This window comes from Equus asinus, chromosome 4, assembly GCF_041296235.1.
Source record: "Equus asinus isolate D_3611 breed Donkey chromosome 4, EquAss-T2T_v2, whole genome shotgun sequence".
Taxonomy (NCBI): Eukaryota; Metazoa; Chordata; class Mammalia; order Perissodactyla; family Equidae; genus Equus; species Equus asinus.
Genome location: NC_091793.1, coordinates 31,334,071 through 31,352,166, shown reverse-complemented (window position 1 = coordinate 31,352,166; position 18,096 = coordinate 31,334,071). Strand labels below are relative to the sequence as shown.

General features: G+C 42.9%; 2 protein-coding genes across 6 annotated transcripts in view; both read left to right on the top strand.

Moving 5' to 3' along the window:
* The first annotated feature begins 6,060 nt into the window (after positions 1-6,060).
* POC1B (POC1 centriolar protein B) overlaps positions 6,061-18,096 on the top strand; it is a 92,046-nt gene continuing 80,010 nt past the window's right edge. Inside the window, exon 1 of one of the 5 annotated variants that reach the window (XM_044743951.2) lies at positions 6,061-6,521. The gene's annotated coding sequence lies outside the window, so the exon portion shown is untranslated. Of the gene's footprint in view, positions 6,522-9,860; positions 10,000-18,096 lie in introns of those variants that run through there. The other 4 variants (XM_014863997.3, XM_044743958.2, XM_070507044.1 and 1 more) reach the window with 4 other exon arrangements.
* Positions 6,866-9,845, top strand: GALNT4 (polypeptide N-acetylgalactosaminyltransferase 4). Its single transcript, XM_014863994.3, has one exon. The coding sequence runs from the start codon at positions 7,095-7,097 to the stop codon at positions 8,841-8,843; it is 1,749 nt and encodes a 582-aa protein (XP_014719480.1). The 5' UTR covers positions 6,866-7,094; the 3' UTR covers positions 8,844-9,845.

The following is an 18,096-nucleotide window of genomic DNA, read 5'->3' as shown; positions in this document are numbered from 1 at the left end:
CAAGTTTTTCTGCCCCCTCCCTTCATGTTAATTGTGTCACATTTGCACATATCTATCAATTTCTTTACATGCCTACCGCCAGTACTCCCATAATGCCAGGACCCCCCAATCCTGTAGTGCCCTTCATTCTAGTGACATTCATCCCATGAATGGGATGCTTTCATTTGTGTGCTTTCTTCTCCTTCAACTTCTCTCTTACTTTTTTTTTCAGTTGTGGTAGAACAAACACAACATAAAATTTACCATTTAACCATTTATAAGTGTATAGTTCAGTGACACTAAGTACATAAAGATTGTTGTGCAACTATTACTATCATCCATCTCCAGAACTTTACCTTTACAAACTGAAACTCTGTACCCACTGAACACTAACTTCCCATCTCGTTCTCCCCACCCCAGGCCATGGCAAACACCATTCTACTTTCTGTCTTTGTCTCCCCTACTTTTTATTTAGTCTACTGATTGCCACACAATGGTTCATTGATAGCATTACATCTTGTTATAAACGCAAATTCTTGGGCCCTAGACCTACTGAAAAAGAAACTCTGGGATGTGACCCAACCATCTGCATTATTTTTTTGAGGAGGAGGAGGGTTGGTCCTGAGCTAACACCCGCTTCCAATCCTCCCCATTTTGCTGAGGAAGATTGGCCCTGAGCTAACATCTATGCCTGTCTTCCTCTATTTTATATGTAGGATGCCTGCCACAGCATGGCTTGACAAGCGGTGCGTAGGTCCACGGATCAGAACCAGCAAACCCCCAGGCCGCCAAAGCCAAACATGTGAACTTAACCCCTGTGCCACCAGGCCGACCCCCCAGCCATCTGCATTTTAACAAGTCCTTCAGGTGATTTTAATGCCCACTAAAGTTTCAGAACAATTGATCTAGTCTAATGCATTTTTAAAAGTTGAAGTTTTTAGAAATACCCATCGTCTCCTATAAAACCTTTCTTGAGACAAGAACATCATCTCCAAAAACCAGTCACGTGTCTTAAGAATATATGACACCATCAAAACATAATAATATGGTTATAATACAGACATTTTGTAACATTCCTATGGTCATTATGGACTTACTGCTTCACATAACTTAGTTTTTGTGTAGACTGGCTTCACTGATTGTTTCATGTGGATCAGAGTCTTCTCTCTCCAATTAGATTTTGAACTGTTTAAGGTTAACAATCATATTTTTTCTTTTGTAAGCCTTTTAAGTGAACACAGAGCTGGCCAGCCACACAATGGGTCCTCAATCAACATAGAAAACATTTATTGAGCCTCTAATGTGTATTAGGAACTGTGGTAGCTGCAGAGTGATACCAAGATGAATACAACACAGTCCTTGTCTTTATAGACCTTTCACTACAATGAGAACTGTTAGACACAAACATAATATAGATGTAATGCAGCAATGTAAAATAGTGCTAAGTTGAACTCTAAGTAGCAAACTATGGGGGACCAAAGGAAGAAATCATAAATTATATCTTATAAGGGGGATAGGAGATAGGTTCAGAGAAATTAGTATCTACAGAATTATAGTATCTTTCTAGGTCCTGACATCAGTTTCTTTCTGTGGAAGTTGGAAGTTGGAGGAGGGGAGCAGCACAGGCATTCACAGCTATAGGAATAGTTCCAGCAAAATCTCCAAAGTGTGGATGTGCATGATGGCTTAAGTACCGGTCTGAGAGAGGTGTGTGGTTGGATATGAAATCAGACTTGGTTTGAGGCTTGACCACACAGTGGCAAAGTGCATGTTAAAGAAGTCCTGTGGCATGATTTGCCCAAAGGCTCTCAAATACTGATGCACACTAAAATCACCTGGAAAAGTTGTTTGAGAACATATAGATTTCTAGTATTCACACCAGATTTGCTAAATTGAAATTTCTGGGGTGGGGCCCAAGATTCGGTACTTTTAGCAAGCTACCCTGGCGATTCTTACGTACTTGCTGGCAGTATGCAAGAAAGACAGACAGAGGTAAGTCTTGAAGTCAGAAGGTAAGTTAGGGATGATGGAAGTACTCTAGCAGGCAGAGGCAGAGGGTCTATAAAGGGGCAGGACTGAAAGGACAGAAGGACAGAAAGATGGGAAGATAAAATCTGTTGTGAAGATAGGGTTGACACAATTTGGAGACTGAATGTTGATTGAAATAAATCATTCACAGTCTTAAAAAAAGCTGGGGTTAATGATTCACAGGTCTGGTACTTTCTATGTAAGTACAGTACTCTCCTATACTTTGGAGCAATTGTGTTCAGAAGAGAGTTACACTGCCTGGAAACAGGCGACAAGGTATTTTCACTCCAAGCGCCACACAGGAATATGAACAGCAGATGGCACTTTCATGCTATGCCTGAATTTTCAACTTTTGAAGGGAACTAACCTAGGAATGACTCGTGCTAAAATAAAAACAAAGCATTATAGTGTGCAAGTGGATACATTCAATTTCTGATTGTGGGGGGATGATCTGGAAAAGAAGGGCTAATTCAAGGATCAGTTTGCCCTACCTAGTACCTGGCCTCCACAGATACCTTGCAGATTTTCAAATATTGTGAAATACTGTGGTTCCCACCCAGATTAATAAATACACAATTTGGGGAGGTCCCAAATAATTACTGTAGCAAGTAGAATTACATGAACTCAAGCAGACTTAAGGTTAGAAAAAACATCTCCAACTTTGGCCACATTTCCAAATGTCCGCCTCTGATATTTGCAAAGGTAAAGAATAGCAAAAAGGAATAAAATCAAATATGGAAAAGAACCACAGGAGGAGAAGCTTGGAGTAAAAATGTGGACAGACGAATGGAAAAAAAAGGAGATAATTATGTTTTTTTCTTTTTTAAAACTTACTGTTAAACCTTGGCTAGGATACAGAATTTCACGTATTTACTATTAATAGGCCTGCAATCATGCAAAAGGCATCGCGATTTAGCGATTAAGAGAGTGGAGTCTGGATGTACTCACAGAAGTCCAAAGCTCTACTTCTTCCTGGCTGTGTACCTGGGTCAAGTAACTTAATGCCTCTGCACGTCCACCTCCTCATCTGTAAAAAGGAAATGATGATAACAATAGTATCTCTCTCATAACATCTTTATGAGGATTAAATGTCCAAGCTGGTAAGGTACTTAGAAGAGTACCTGGCAGGTAGTGAGCATATCATAGGCAGATGATAAAATTGTGAAAGTCAACTTTTAGGTAATGGGACATTAGGTGATTTTTTTCTTCTATTCAATTAAAAACACGTACTTTTCAACAACTGGAAAAAAGTTAAAAAATTTTTTTACTAAAAGACAGAGAAAGATCTGTACTTAAAAATTTCTCTCTTTTCTTTTAAGCTAGTTTCTACATCTCCAACTCTTTCTTTTTATGTTAATCTGCTGTACCCAATATTAGACATATGGCTGTGAGAAATCCTGAGGTCTTGGTTATTCTGAGTTTCCAGAATTATTATTATTTTTTATTGTGGTCAAATATACATAACACAAAATTTACCATTTTAACCTTTTTTTTTAATTTTTTAATTTTCTTTTTCCTTTTTCTCCCCAAAGCCCCCCAGTACATAGTTGTGTATTCTTCGTTGTGGGTCCTTCTAGTTGTGGCATGTGGGACGCTGTCTCAGCGTGGTTTGATGAGCAGTGCCATGTCCGCGCCCAGGATTCGAACCAACGAAACACTGGGCCGCCTGCAGCGGAGCGCGCGAACTTAACCACTCGGCCACGGGGCCAGCCCCACCATTTTAACCATTTTTAAGGGTACAATTCACTGACAATAAGTGCATTCACAATGTTTGGCAACTATTACCGCTATCTATTTCCAGAACTTCATCATCTCAAAGAGAAGCCCAGCACTCACTAAACAATAACTCACCTCTTCTCACTTACCCCCAGTCCCTGGTAACCTCTATTCCACTTATGTCTTTATGAATCCACCACCCATTCAAGGTATCTCATATAAATGGGATCATACAATATAAGTTCTTTTGTGTCTGGCTTATTCACTTAATATTTTCAAGCATAATATTTTCAAGGTTCATCCATGTTGTAGCTTGTATCAAAATTTCATTTTTTTTATGACTAACGGTCCACTGTATGTATGTACCACATTTTATTTATTGGTTCATCTGGTGGATACGTGGGTTGTTTCCACATTTTGGCTATTGTGAAAAATGCTGCTATGAATACTGGTGCCCAAGCAGCTGTTCAAGTTCCTGCTTTCAATAACTTTGGGTACCTACCTAGGAGTTAACTTTTTGAGGAACTTCCAAACTGTTTTCCACAGTGCTACACCATTTTACACTCCCACCAGCATCTAGCATTACTTTAAACTATGTCAGCCTTTTAAAAAGTCAAACTTAGATGGGGAATAAACACAAAATTTAGAGTCCTGCCATAGTTTGCTGACAAGTTGCCGATATGAACAGTCTCGATGCATTACCTCCTAGACTAGAGCAACGTTTCTCACGGCACACCGCTGAGAGACCCACAGCACTCATCTAAGGGGCTTCTTATATCTGTAGGTCCCTGGGTCCCACCCCATATATTTTGAATCAGCATCTCTGGGAATGAGGTCCCCTAAATCATCATTATGCACTAAAATATGAGACTCAGAAACCCAGACTGTTGAGTTCTTGAGGGCAGGGAAAATATCTCAGTCACTTTCATTTCCCTCAGAGCCAAACAGACCGCAGATATTCAACAAACGTATACTTGAATTAAACTTATACTGCCATCTAAAGCTATTTCCTATCTGCTTAATTGCTATATACAGTATTCATTAAAACTAAATTCCGTCACTAGACAACTAGTTAGCAAACCTGTAATTAAAGTGTGTAGTATACTTTTCATTTGCATAGAACTTGTAGCTTACCAGCTGTGGTCTGCTGTAGCATCTTATACAGCCAAGAATCTTTATTCTATATGTAATTTTTGGCTGAGTCCTTCACGCTTTGAGACAGAGTAGAAAAGGATATGAACTAGGAATTGGAAGAGCTGTCTCTGCATAATCTTTGACAATTATATGTAAAATATCTAAGAATCGAGCTTATAATTTGTAAACGTTGGTGACATTTTGTAACTCTATCAACTTCATAGTGTTGCTGAAGCTCAAATGATATTATGTCTAAGAAAACCTGCTGTAGAAACGGATAGAGATACTATGTGGCCTAACAATTTATACAAAACAAAAGTGTTTCTAAATCTTCCTAAAGACTTTAAATATGGTGCTGTATAAGTCTGCTCCTCCAACACATACACAAATCAGCAGATTAGAGTAGAAACACATAGCAGAAAAACATTAAGTGGATGCACAACGTTCACTCATTCATCACGTTTATCCAGCATATTTACAAATCGCGCAGGACAGTGTGTGAAAAACAGTGATTAAATAAATTCAAATCTGTCCTCCAGAGGATTGCGTAGCTTAATAACGAGAGAGCTGCCCCACTTCACATCAAAGCTCCTTTCCCATCACAACAAGCTGGCCCGCACCTGTTTGAAATTCGCGGGCGCTGTCCCTTTAACGTGCAATAGAACTCTGATTGCATCGATCACAAATTCATTCTCCGCTCGCTCCCATCGCTCTCATTCCTATGCCGGTTATTCCCTTCTTTCCGGGCGTCCAGCTAGGGGCAGCGCGAGTGTTAGTAAACGTCGGCTTTGCTGTGCGGTCGCCCTGACCCCCAGGCATCCCTCCTGTCAGCTGGCGGAGGCCCGGCTCTCTCCGGCGCCGGGGGAACCTCGGGGCTCGGCTGGCCATGCCTGGAGCGCGGGGTTTGACTGGGCCGCCGTTGTTGTAGTGACCGGGAGGCGCCGCAGCTGCGGCCAGACGGTTCCGGGCGCCGCACGGTCCCTCCCCCCTCCTCCCCGTCCCCCTTCCCCAGGTTCCCCCCCACCAGCAGGAGCCCGGCGCCGCCCGCTCCCCCATGGCCTCCGCCCCGGTAAGGACGGGCTGGGGGCGCCTCCCCAGAGCCGGTCCTGCGGGCTGCGGGGCCAGATTGGGGGCGCGCCGGGGCCTGGCGGGCGGTGGAGGCAGGTGTCGGCGCCAGGTCCCGAGCCGCTAGGTCCTCGCCCCTCGCCCGGGGCGCCCGTGTCCCCCGCTCTGCTCCCGGGCCGCCGGGCGCTCCTCCCCGAGTCCCGGAGCTCCGGCAGAGCCAGACAGCCCCGCGGCCCCCAAGTTCTCTGCGGCTTCCCGTGGGACGCCTGCGTCAGAATCAGCGCGGAGGGTTTTGAAAAGGCGCCAGCCGGACCCGGCCCTGGGCCCGCGCGGCCGGCGGCCCGGGAGCGAGCATTCCCGCCAGCCGCCGGGGTCAGCATGGAGGCTGCCGCCGGCTCCGCGGGCGAGGGCGGCCGCTCCCGGGCCGGGCCGGGCGGAGGGGACCGCGCCGATCCCCGCCCCCCCGACGCGAGCGCCGCACCTGCGCTCACAGCGCGACAACTTTCCTTCCCAGGAGGACCCGGTTCTGGAACGTTACTTCAAGGGCCACAAAGCTGCGATCACCTCCGCGGACTTCAGCCCGCACGGCCAACAGCTGGGTAAGTGACAGACGGCTGCTTTCTGTGACAGGGCCGCCGCTCACTTGGGCGGGAACCTTGCCTTCTCTGTCCTCGCGGGTCCCGGGAGAGCAAGGGAGGACCCGCGGGGCCCGAGACTCGGAGTCCGGCGCGGCGGCGGGGGCAGTCGGAGCCGGGGGGCCTCCAGCCCGCGCCCGCGCCCCCCCCCCCCGACCCCGACCCCTACCCGGCCCCCTCCCCATGCCGCCTCGCAGGGTCGCCGGCCGCCCCGAACCCAGCCGGCGACTTTCGCGAACCAACCAGCAGGAGGAGCGAGCGGGCAGGGGAGGGGTTGGTCCTCCGCCCCGGGAGGGTGGGGTGTTGGCTGGAGAGTTTGTGAAAAGTTGTGAGAGCAGCAGGAGGAAGTGGGGAGAGAGGAGTGGGGGCTGTGCCGGGGCCGGGGCCGAGCGGTCTCAGGTGACCCCTGGGCAGCCTCTGTGGCTGGAAAGGAGGAACCTGCTCCGAAGGTCGCTCCTACCTGAGCCGCCGACTCCAGCTGCGGATCCCGCAGCCCTTCTCTGCCTGTGACTCCGGTGACCGCGTCTGCTCCCAGCCATGAGGATCCGGATGGCCGTGAGGTGGACCTGGGCTGGCAAAAGCTGCCTGCTGCTGGCGCTTTTAACGGTGGCCTATATCCTGGTGGAAGTCTCGGTCTCCACTTTCCATGCCTCCCCGGGAACCGGCCAGGCCAGGGATTGGGGATCAAGACAGATCTCCGACCCTGGGGACAAGGCAGAGGATTTGTCTCGACCGCTTTATGAGAAGCCCCCTGCGGATTCCCATGCACTTGGGGAGTGGGGGAAAGCCAGCAAACTCCAGCTCAACGAGGGGGAACTGAAGCAGCAAGAAGAACTCATTGAGAGATATGCCATTAATATTTACCTCAGTGACAGGATCTCCCTCCACCGCCACATAGAGGATAAAAGAATGTATGAGTGTAAATCCCAGAAGTTCAACTATAGGAAACTTCCCACCACCTCTGTTGTTATTGCTTTTTATAATGAAGCCTGGTCGACTCTGCTCCGCACCATCCACAGTGTTCTAGAAACTTCTCCTGCAGTCCTTTTGAAGGAGATCATCTTAGTCGATGACTTGAGTGACAGAGTTTATTTGAAGACACAACTTGAAACTTATATCAGCAATCTTGATAGAGTCCGCTTGATTAGAACAAATAAGCGAGAGGGGCTGGTCAGGGCCCGTCTGATTGGGGCCACTTTTGCCACTGGGGATGTCCTCACTTTCTTGGATTGTCACTGTGAGTGTAATTCTGGTTGGTTGGAACCACTTTTGGAAAGGATCAGTAAAGATGAAACGGCAGTTGTGTGTCCTGTCATAGACACCATTGATTGGAATACTTTTGAATTCTATATGCAGACTGGGGAGCCCATGATTGGTGGTTTTGACTGGCGTTTAACATTCCAGTGGCATTCTGTCCCCAAACATGAAAGGGACAGGCGGAAATCGAGAATTGACCCAATCAGTTCACCCACCATGGCTGGAGGACTGTTTGCTGTCAGCAAGAAGTATTTTGAGTACCTTGGAACATATGACACTGGAATGGAAGTGTGGGGAGGTGAAAACCTCGAGCTGTCTTTTAGGGTGTGGCAGTGTGGAGGTAAATTGGAGATCCACCCCTGTTCCCACGTGGGCCATGTATTCCCGAAACGGGCACCATATGCTCGGCCCAATTTCCTCCAGAATACTGCCCGGGCAGCAGAAGTGTGGATGGACGAGTACAAAGAGCATTTTTACAATCGGAACCCTCCAGCACGGAAAGAAGCTTATGGTGATATTTCTGAAAGAAAATTACTACGAAAACGACTGAAGTGCAAGAGCTTTGACTGGTATTTGAAAAATGTGTTTTCTAATTTGCACGTTCCGGAGGATAGGCCAGGCTGGCACGGAGCTATTCGCAGTATGGGGATCCCTTCTGAATGTTTAGATTATAATGCTCCTGACAACAACCCTACAGGTGCTAACCTTTCACTGTTTGGATGCCATGGTCAAGGCGGCAATCAATTCTTTGAATATACTTCAAAGAAAGAAATAAGGTTTAATTCTGTGACGGAGTTATGTGCAGAGGTTCCTGAGCAAAAAAACCATGTGGGAATGCAAAATTGTCCAAAAGATGGGTTCTCTATTCCAGCAAACATTATTTGGCATTTTAAAGAAGATGGAACCATTTTTCATCCACACTCAGGACAGTGCCTTAGCGCTTATTGGACACCTGAGGGCCGACCGAATGTTGAAATGAGAACTTGTCGTGCTCTAGCTAAAAATCAAATCTGGAAGTTTGAGAAATAGAAGAGTACAACAGCACTTTCAGCCTGAGCTGACAATAGCTTCGGGAAAGTCAAAGAGCCTTCAGGGAGCCTCAGGGAAGATCGCGTTTTATCAGAAATCACCCAAAGGTCATCTGCGAGGGCTCTGTAAAAGCTGTGGTTCGTTTGGGTATAGAATAGGGAAACTGGATGCACAGAGAGAGCTCCTGTTTAATATTTCAAAGTGCCTTACTGGTGGGATGTTTTATTTAAGAGCTTTGTCCATATGGTTTCTTACTTCTCCTTAAAGAAGTTGACTGTGAGTTGAGATACACAAAACATTTACGTACCAGACTTAAAATATTAAAGAATGTAAAAGTCTAAGCAAAATGAGGGATGATTTATGTTGATGGGTAAATTCACTGCACATCTCATTTTTTTTTTTTTGCACATCCCATTTTTCAATAAAACTCCTAAATGTGCAGTTTGAGCTGTTTGGCTTCTATTTGCTATTTTGGTTGTACATAGAAGTTGAATTTCTTTTAGCCAGCTCATTAAATTTTAGGTTTTGTTTATTTTTATTCTAGTTTTCCTTTAATCAAATAGAAATCGAAGAAAGTTCATGTTAAAGAGAAAGGCCTGGTTTAGATATATGTGTCTTTGGAAGAGGGCATTAGTTTGGATGTGAGTTTAGAGGTCTTTTTAACATCTCAGAAAAATATACCGGACTCTGAATGAAATGGGGAGATATTTACATTCCACATTTTGTAAACTTGAGCGATTGGATTAACTGATCTATACTGATACCTCAAATCACTCTGATTTTGTAAGCTGTCCTCTCTGTGAACTCGTTTGTGTGTGTAGGGCATTTTCTGATTGCACTTAAGTTATGAATGTACTGGAGAGGGACTCATTCACAATACTGTGCTTCCCTTTGTTAATGCTTAATCACTTAACGTAAACACAATTGAGGCCTCTCTGAAGTTCAGCCCCACCGTGTTTACTGAAATGTGTGAAACTGAAAGTGGGCCCAGTTCTACAAAGGCTGTGGAACTCTTCTAGGAGTTCTTGCTGAATAGGACATTTAAGGGTTTATCTTAAGAAGACGAGGAATAAAGACTGCCTTGGCAATGGCGAGTGCCACCTTCCAGCGAGTTTTCAGCCCTAAGCCTGGCACTCACACAGCCTTCAGTAAGTGGGTGAGTGGATTACTGAGTGAATGAGTGGCTCAGCTGCAGAATGTGACTTTGGTCAAATCATTTGACCAAATGACTCAGTTTTCTTATTTGTAAAACGTGAGTGCTGAACTAGATCTTGAAGCTCCCTTCAAGCTCTGAAATGTTGTAAGTGTACGTTACACCTTTCTCAGATTCAGTCACTGTGCGATCTTTACAACACTTTTTCTCTCTCTACCTTTAACATAGGTCGTGTTGTTGAGCAGCGTTCAGTCCAGTTCTGAAGCTGGAAAAGGGAAATGCTTTTAAAAATTAAGTGAGCTGAGCTCAACTGACATGGTTTATTTTGGATTGAGTGGAAAATCCTTGTGGTCAGTGTTGTATTCATTTCATTTTGACAATTGTTGAACCAATTTTTGTTTCTATCTTTAATGTTTCAAACTCTAAAAGTAATCTTTTGGGCTAAGAATATAACTATTTCCCAAACTAAATTATTTGAGAGGTAAACAGACTTTAAAAAAAGTATTTTTATTCATTTTATTCTAATGTAAGATGCAGAAATCACAGGCTGACTTTAGAATTAAATCTCATTTAGTCCACTTTGGTCTAGATTTATGAAAAATGCATGCTCCATAAAGAATTAGTCCACAGTATTCATAAGTGAAGTTCTTTTCAGTGTCTACTTGGTGACTTGGAGAGTAGCACCTTTGCAAAATCTGAATTTAAGAAATATTTTTAGGGTAACCGTTTCAAAAAGTAAAATTGCTGTGTATCTTGAATGCTTTGTTTCTCTTTTGCTTCTTAAAATGAAAATGTGTTGTTAACTTTCTGTAAGTTATCCAGCACCCTTAAAGTCTATCATAAAAGAATTGTCCAGCTTCCATGGGCAATGTGCATGGCCCTGGGTGTAATTTAAGAAGGATTTATACTAATGCTCTGAATTTTGCAAAAGGGTTGATTGGCAGCAGATATTCTCCTAAACCCACCCTGTCCCCTTGCTCAGTCTGCCTTTTTTTTTTAAATCACCCTTTCTCTTTTTATTTATTTTTGTTGTTCTTCTTAGCCCCCTATCATATGGGAGAACTAAAATGGACATATTCTGTAAGTACTTATTGGAACTATTCTTATTCTAGTATCTTACTGCTCCATCAAAAGAGAAAGGGAACATTGAAAAGTAAAGTACTTAATTCTTTATTTACCTTTTGCCTAAATTGCAGGGTGTCACCCATTAATCTTTTTGGAAGAAATTTTAGGCAGTGCTGTATTTATATCAGTAGTTTGGAATGGGTCGGCTTTCATTCCTCACAATAGTGTAGGTGACAGAAGCATGAGGCTTTCACATCTTCACAAATAGGCATTTCCAATTTAATTCCAAAAACACAGTGTGAAACTGCAAACAAAATATATTTTGATTCCCTCCTTCTAATTTATTGGTACCAAAGCTGTCTTTTGCTGTTGACAATTAAGATTTGACCTTTTAAGTTAATTTACATGCTTAATAACAGTTTTAGTAAAATATTTGGTAGACAAATTTCAACTTTAAATAGTCACTGTGTCATTTAGTGCCCAATTCTATGAATAGATTGACTATCTAAATAGGCATTTTTAGCATTAAAAAAAGATAATCTAGGCATCTGCAGAATCTCTCTAACTCAGAAATAACTTGTTTGTAAAAGAAAATTTGTCTCCTCACCCAGTAGTAGGCTCCTGAGTATTTATTATATGTTGGCAAATCAAAATTTTCTAGGTTGAAGACAAGAGGTTATTTTTAAGTTGTGTAGTCTTAGTTGGGTTAGGGTTTCAATTTTAGTTAATAAAATACTTAGTTTTGACTTGTTTGTTCTTTTGAATTGCTGTTTTAATAATACTTTTAAATGAGCACAAAGAATGTTGAGGTTCAGATTAATTTCTTTTGAACGATGAATTTTTTTCTGTGTGATGAATGGTTTCCATCCTTTTTTCCTTTTGTTAATGGTATTTGTAATATTGATTAAGACATGTAAAATAAAATGTGTGCCTAATTATTTTTACAAATGGATTCTGATGATTTTAGTCTATGGGATCACCATTCCTGTGTACAGATTTATTGATGGTAACAGAAGTAAGTTAAGCTTGTAATTCTCTTACTTATTTGAAAATGGAGACAGTAGAATATAAAACAATCACATTTCTGGGGCTGGCCCAGTGGAGTAGTGGTTAAGTTTATGCACTCTGCTTCAGCAGCCTGGAGTTCGTGGTTTGGATCCTAGGCGCAGACCCACACACCACTCATCAAGCCATGCTGTGGTGGGATCCTACATATAAGATAGAGTAAGGCATGGCATGGATGTTAGCTCAGGGACAAGCTTCCTCAAGCAAAAAAGAGGAAGATTGGCAATAGATGTTCGCTCAGGGCCAATCTTCCTCACCAAAAAAAAAAAAAAAAAGTTATTTTGCAAGGTGTCATTAACCAGCAAGTATTCTGAAGTGGTGTTAGCACTATTAATGCATTAACTACTCATAAACTGGAAATGATCAAGGGATACTGTAAAAGGAAGCAAGTGGGCACCTGTGCACATTAGCACCAATTTCAAAACTCTAGGCTGAAAAGAAATATGTCTGTGCCATAAACCGCCTAGCCTCACACTTCCCTCAGCCTTCTCTCTGCATCAGCCTGTCCCTAAGTGCAATTCCTCTTCCTCTTTACTGATTCCTGCATCCCTGCCTCCCTCCGTCCTGACACACTGCCTGAGAATCATCAGTCTAAGGCCTCTGCTTTATCCCTCAAATGTCTTATGGCCACTTTTAGGATGTGGATAGTTGAGCTAAACATATTCACTGATCTCTTGTTTTTTTTATACAGTTTAAACAGTTACTATAAATATGTGTCATAATCTTCTCTCTTACTAAGTGACTGCAACCTTTTGCAAATCATTTCATCTCTCAGTGGTTTCAGTTTCATGAGTGTAAAAAAGCACTGGGGAACCCATAAAGACAATACATTAGTCGTTGCCAGGGACTAAGGAAGCGAGAAGTAGAGAATGATGGCTAAGGAGGATGGGTTTTTTGTGGGGGTGAGGGTGGTGATGAGAATGTTCTGGAATTAGTGGCAATGGTTGTACAACTTTGGGCAACAGTGCCCGAAACACTGAATTATACACTTTAAAAGGCTGAGTTTAGGGGCTGGCCCCGTGGCCGAGTGGTTAAGTTCGCGCGCTCCGCTGGAGGCGGCCCAGTGTTTTGTTGGTTCGAATCCTGGGTGCGGACATGGCACTGCTCATCAAACCACGCTGAGGCAGCATCCCACATGCCACAACTAGAGGTCCACAACGAAGAATATACAACTATGTACTGGGGGGCTTTGGGGAGAAAAAGGAAAAAAACAAAATCTTTAAAAGGCTGAGTTTATGGTATGTGAATTATATCTCAGTTAAACAAAAAACTTCAGGGGGACAAAAAAGGCTGGAGAATTTCATGTGTCCCAGAAAAGATTCCTCTTTCTGTGTGCCTCTATGTATACTAGACTTTAAAACAGGCCAGCAGTATTTATTATTAATACTTGAGTAATTTTGTAATTAAGCAGAATTAGAAAGTTGGATATGTATATAGATATGTGAATCTCCCAGCTTAGTTTTAGGCTGTGGATGAAAATCAGTTTGTATATGGAGTTTTTCCTAAAATTGCAGGAAAACCTCAATCAGTCCTTTTGAACAAGAGGTAGAGATTATTATAAAAGGTGGAAAGAGTTCCTGAGGTACATAGTTGTCCATGGCAGAACTGAAGACTAGAGAAGTCCTTCCAACTTGATAGTAATCGGGCACTACTTTTCCTTTGGTGCCCAGGTTGATCACTTTCCCAGGCTGGCCTGGGAGAGATGTCTGCTGCAGGCCAGCGGTGTCCTCAGCTCTGTGGACACCATTCTAAGCCATTTATTTGCACTTATCTTATCCTGTTCAAAGGGGAACGGGAGGTACTCTATTTGTTTAGTACTCCTGTATTTAGTTAATGCTACTATATGCCAGATGCTGTTCTGTGCTTGGGTGTACATACAGAGTTGTGCTTCTTGCGATGGTATGGAGAATTCACAGTCCAGTGATAGAGACAAATATTAACAAGTAAACCAGCAAATCATGTGCAGGTATAACTTGAAACAGGACAATAGTTGAATGCGGTAAAGAAAAGGAACAGGGTGCTTGGAGGAAGATAACTGTGGCGGGGTCAAAGAACACTTCTCTGTGGTAGTTAGATTTAACTCAAGACCTGAAAGAGGAGTTAGCTAGGCAAAGATGTGCGAGAGAGAGAGAGAGAGAGAGAGAGAGAGAGAGAGAGAGAGAGACACTACCATATGCAAACACCAAGGGTGTGAAAGAGCTTGTCCTGGATCAAGGAAATAAAAGAAGGCCAGAATGGGCAGAGCCTGTAAACAAAGCAAGAGAGAGAGCTTTGGGAGATGAAGTTGCAGGGGAAGGCAGAGGCAGCTTGGGCAAGGCCTTGGAGGCTATAGTGGGTTAAATGGTGGCCCTCCAAAAGATATGTCCATGTCCTAGTCCCAGAACCTGTCAATGTGACCTTATTTGGAAATAAAAGGTCTTTTCAGACGTAATTAAGGATCTAGAGAAGAGATCATCCCGAATTATCTAGGTGGACCCTAAATCCAATGGCAAGCATTCTTGAAAGAGACACAAAGAGGAGATAAGAGGAGAAGGACATATGAAGCCAGAGGCAGAGATTGGAGTGATGGAGCCACAAGCCAGTGAGCTCCTGAAGGCATTAGAAGCTGTAAGAGGAAAGGAATGAACTCTCCTCTAGAGCCTTTAGAGGGAGTGTGGTCCTGTCAACACTGTGATTTTGGATTCCTGGCCTCTAGCACTATGAGAGAATAAATTTCTGTTGTTTTAAGCTTCCAAGTTTTTGGTAGTTTGTTATGGAAATGACAGGAAACTAAGACAGAGGCCATGTTTTAAGATTTTGTTCTGAGAGTCGTGGGATGTTGTTGAAGATTTTAAGTAAGGGAATGACATGATCTGATTTATACCTCAAAAAGACCACTCTGGCTACTATGTGGGCATTGAACTATTAGTAGAGAAATCAATCAGAAGCTATTACAGTAATATCAGCAGGAGTGGTGGTGGTTCAAACTAGGATGGTGGTCTTCAAACTAGGGGGTTGGTCTAGGAAACAGAAATTTGGGAGTGATTGGCATGGAGGTGGGAATAGATGAGATCACCTGGGAAGAACATAGAACAATGAGGGCAAATGGCCCATGTCTGATCCTAAAGTAGATCTCCAATCTTTAGATCAGAACAAGTAATAAAAGAATCTAAGAAGCAATCATCAGAAAGATAGGAGGAAAAGCCATTCCAGTATGGTATCATGAAAGCCAAGGTCTAGAGTCAGGTAGAAATGTTGAAGAGAGAGGAAGAGATATTAAACAGTCATTAGAGAGTGGGGGAGGGAACGATTGTAGACTTGAGCACTGCTGGGCAGTGTGGAAGATCCATGTGAAATTAGTGATCATGAATTTATTGTATTTCCAGCCTGTCTTGGGGTGTGTCTAGCCATTCTTGCTGGCACAGATATAGTCCCTTGATAGGCAGAATGATTGGGATTCTGCCAGGGGAATTTGAAGGGAGGAGGGAGAATCGAGGGATTGAATATATGTGTAAAGAGCAGGCTTATAAATTGGGTAAGAAGAGAAATGAAGGTTACAAATTAGAGAGTGGAATGAAGTTAGTGAAAAGAAAGCGTCAACGGAGAATGTACTTCTGGAGGAGATGGAATCTACTGAACAAGCAAGATGTAGGAAAGCAATTGTCAGAGGACGGTGGGTTTCAATTACTGGTCTGGGAAGTGTTCAGATTCTGCTGGTGACGAGATCCAAGGTATGACCATAGAATGGATTGCTGAGGAAATGTGGAAGACAAGGGCTTTGGAGAGGCCTGGTTGTCCCGTTGGACTGAAATGTTCTTCACCGCCTCACTCTTTGCTGGCTGCTCCACTTAAAATGGCACTGATCTCTCTATCTGAATTAAGTATTCTACCCTCACACAGAATTCTCATTATGACTTCCTGCTTTATCGTTCATGTCTCTTAGCACAATTTAAGATGATGTTTGCCTGCTTGTTGACTTGTTTCCCTCTTTTCCACTTGAATTTAAGCTTCCCATGTAGAGATTTTGCCTATTTTGTTTCTCATGACTCCTTCTGCCCCACTCATGATGCCTTACATGTTGTAAGGGTGAGCTATCTGTTGAATGAACTAACAATCCCAGGAATTGGAGCGGAGAGGAAGGCTGTGACCTGAGGTAAGTGAAGTGTAAAAGAGAAAATTGTCTCTTGAAAGGATTTCAGGGAATTTGGTGTCCCCACGAAGAGTCAAGGTGTAAGTAGTTAAAGAGGAGAAGGGACTTTCAGAGAGGAGGATGTGGATGGAAGGGAGATCATCTAGTGGGGGTTCCTCTGGCCCAGTGGTAGCTTTTGGGAAAGAGAGAAGGTGTGGGTATCAGGGTCAGCCAAGGGGATATGCAGAGCGTTATGGGGGTGAGCATGCACAGTGATTGATAACCAGAGGGGCTTCCAGCTTAAACTTCTGGTCATGACTGGAGGAAAGAGAACATGAAGCATGATGGGTTTATTCTCAGTAGCATGAAGTATTGTCATTCTTTTTTAGGGATACAGAAAGTGAAAGTTCAGTAACTTTTCCAAAGCTGTATAGCTGGTAAGAGCAGAGCCTGGCTGCGGCTGGTTTGGAGCCTGACTAAGCTATGCTCTTTTCCATTAGTCCAGTCAATCTCTTTCCCAGAGGGCCACGCTCAAGTTTATACAAACATTAGAAGAGTTTGAAAGTATTTTCACGGTTTGCAGAATCTGAGCTGCACTTAGAGGTTTCAATCTAAAGTTATATAATTTTAACATTTAAGTTATCATTTAAAACGTTACCACTTTTGTCCTTCAAGGTTACCCCATCCTTGACTCAATCCCTATTTGATCTCTGGGATGTTTGTAGAATAAATGATGGCAAAGAACAAGTTAATTTCTCCTTTTTCTGACTGAACAGAAGCAGAATGAAATCTGGAATTTTAAAGTTATTTTCCTCACAGTGAAACCATAATACAAGTCTGTCAGAAATTCTTTTACTATTATGATTTTTGACGGCACTCTGTGTAGTAGCTTTGTTGAAGCTTCTCCTACTATTAGAGTTTTAAAAATTACTCCCAAGTGCTAAAGTAATCTGGTGTGTGCACTGAGAGTCAGTAGCAGAGTGCAATAATTTCTCAAATTTCAGTGTACATCAGAATTAACTAAGAAAGTGGTAAAAAATTCAGATTCCTGGGTCTCGCTCCAAGGAATGTAACTTACTAAAATACACACTTCTAACAAAGTACTCAGTTATTCTAATGGAGATAATCTATAAATCTCCAGTGCTTCTGGAAGCACTGCGTTATTGGTTAAAAGCCCAGGCTTTGGAGTCCGATAGAACTGGGTTAAAGCCGGAGGTCTACTGCTCTCCATCTGCATGACCTTGGGGGAGTTACTTCACCTCATTAAGCCTATTTCCTCATCTGCAGAAGAGGGATCATGATATTTACCTACCCTGTTGTGAGGATTAAAGAAAAGAATGCTTCTGAAGTCCTTCAAGGTACTTGCCCATAGGAACAACTCACTAAATGTTTGTGTTGTTGCGATTATCAGTCCTCAAAGAGATGTGGAATTTGAATAAGCTAAATTAAATTTCTGCAGATTTTCATTACTAAAGATTATTTTTAAAGCACCCACAGCTCCTTTTAGACCATGCTTACACTAGCAAACTAATTACTTAGTGTCAGCGAGAAGGAAAACATGCTTAATTATTCCCTCATTCAGGACAGAGGAATTTTAAGTTAGTGCCATCACTTAATTATATTATTATTCAGTGTTGGGATAGTACAAACTAATTCTGAAAGTATTAGATGGAGTATTAAAGTCTATCTGGTTAAGATTACAGTATTATCTTTTCATTGTGCAGTCCCCTTATTTCCGTCTGGGTTTATGGATGTGTATGCTTGGGGATTACGTTTTGTTTTTCTTTTCTCAAAAATATTTATAGAGAACTCCTCATAGATTTCGTTAGAAGATGTCCTTGTTTATTTTTCCCTGAAGTAGG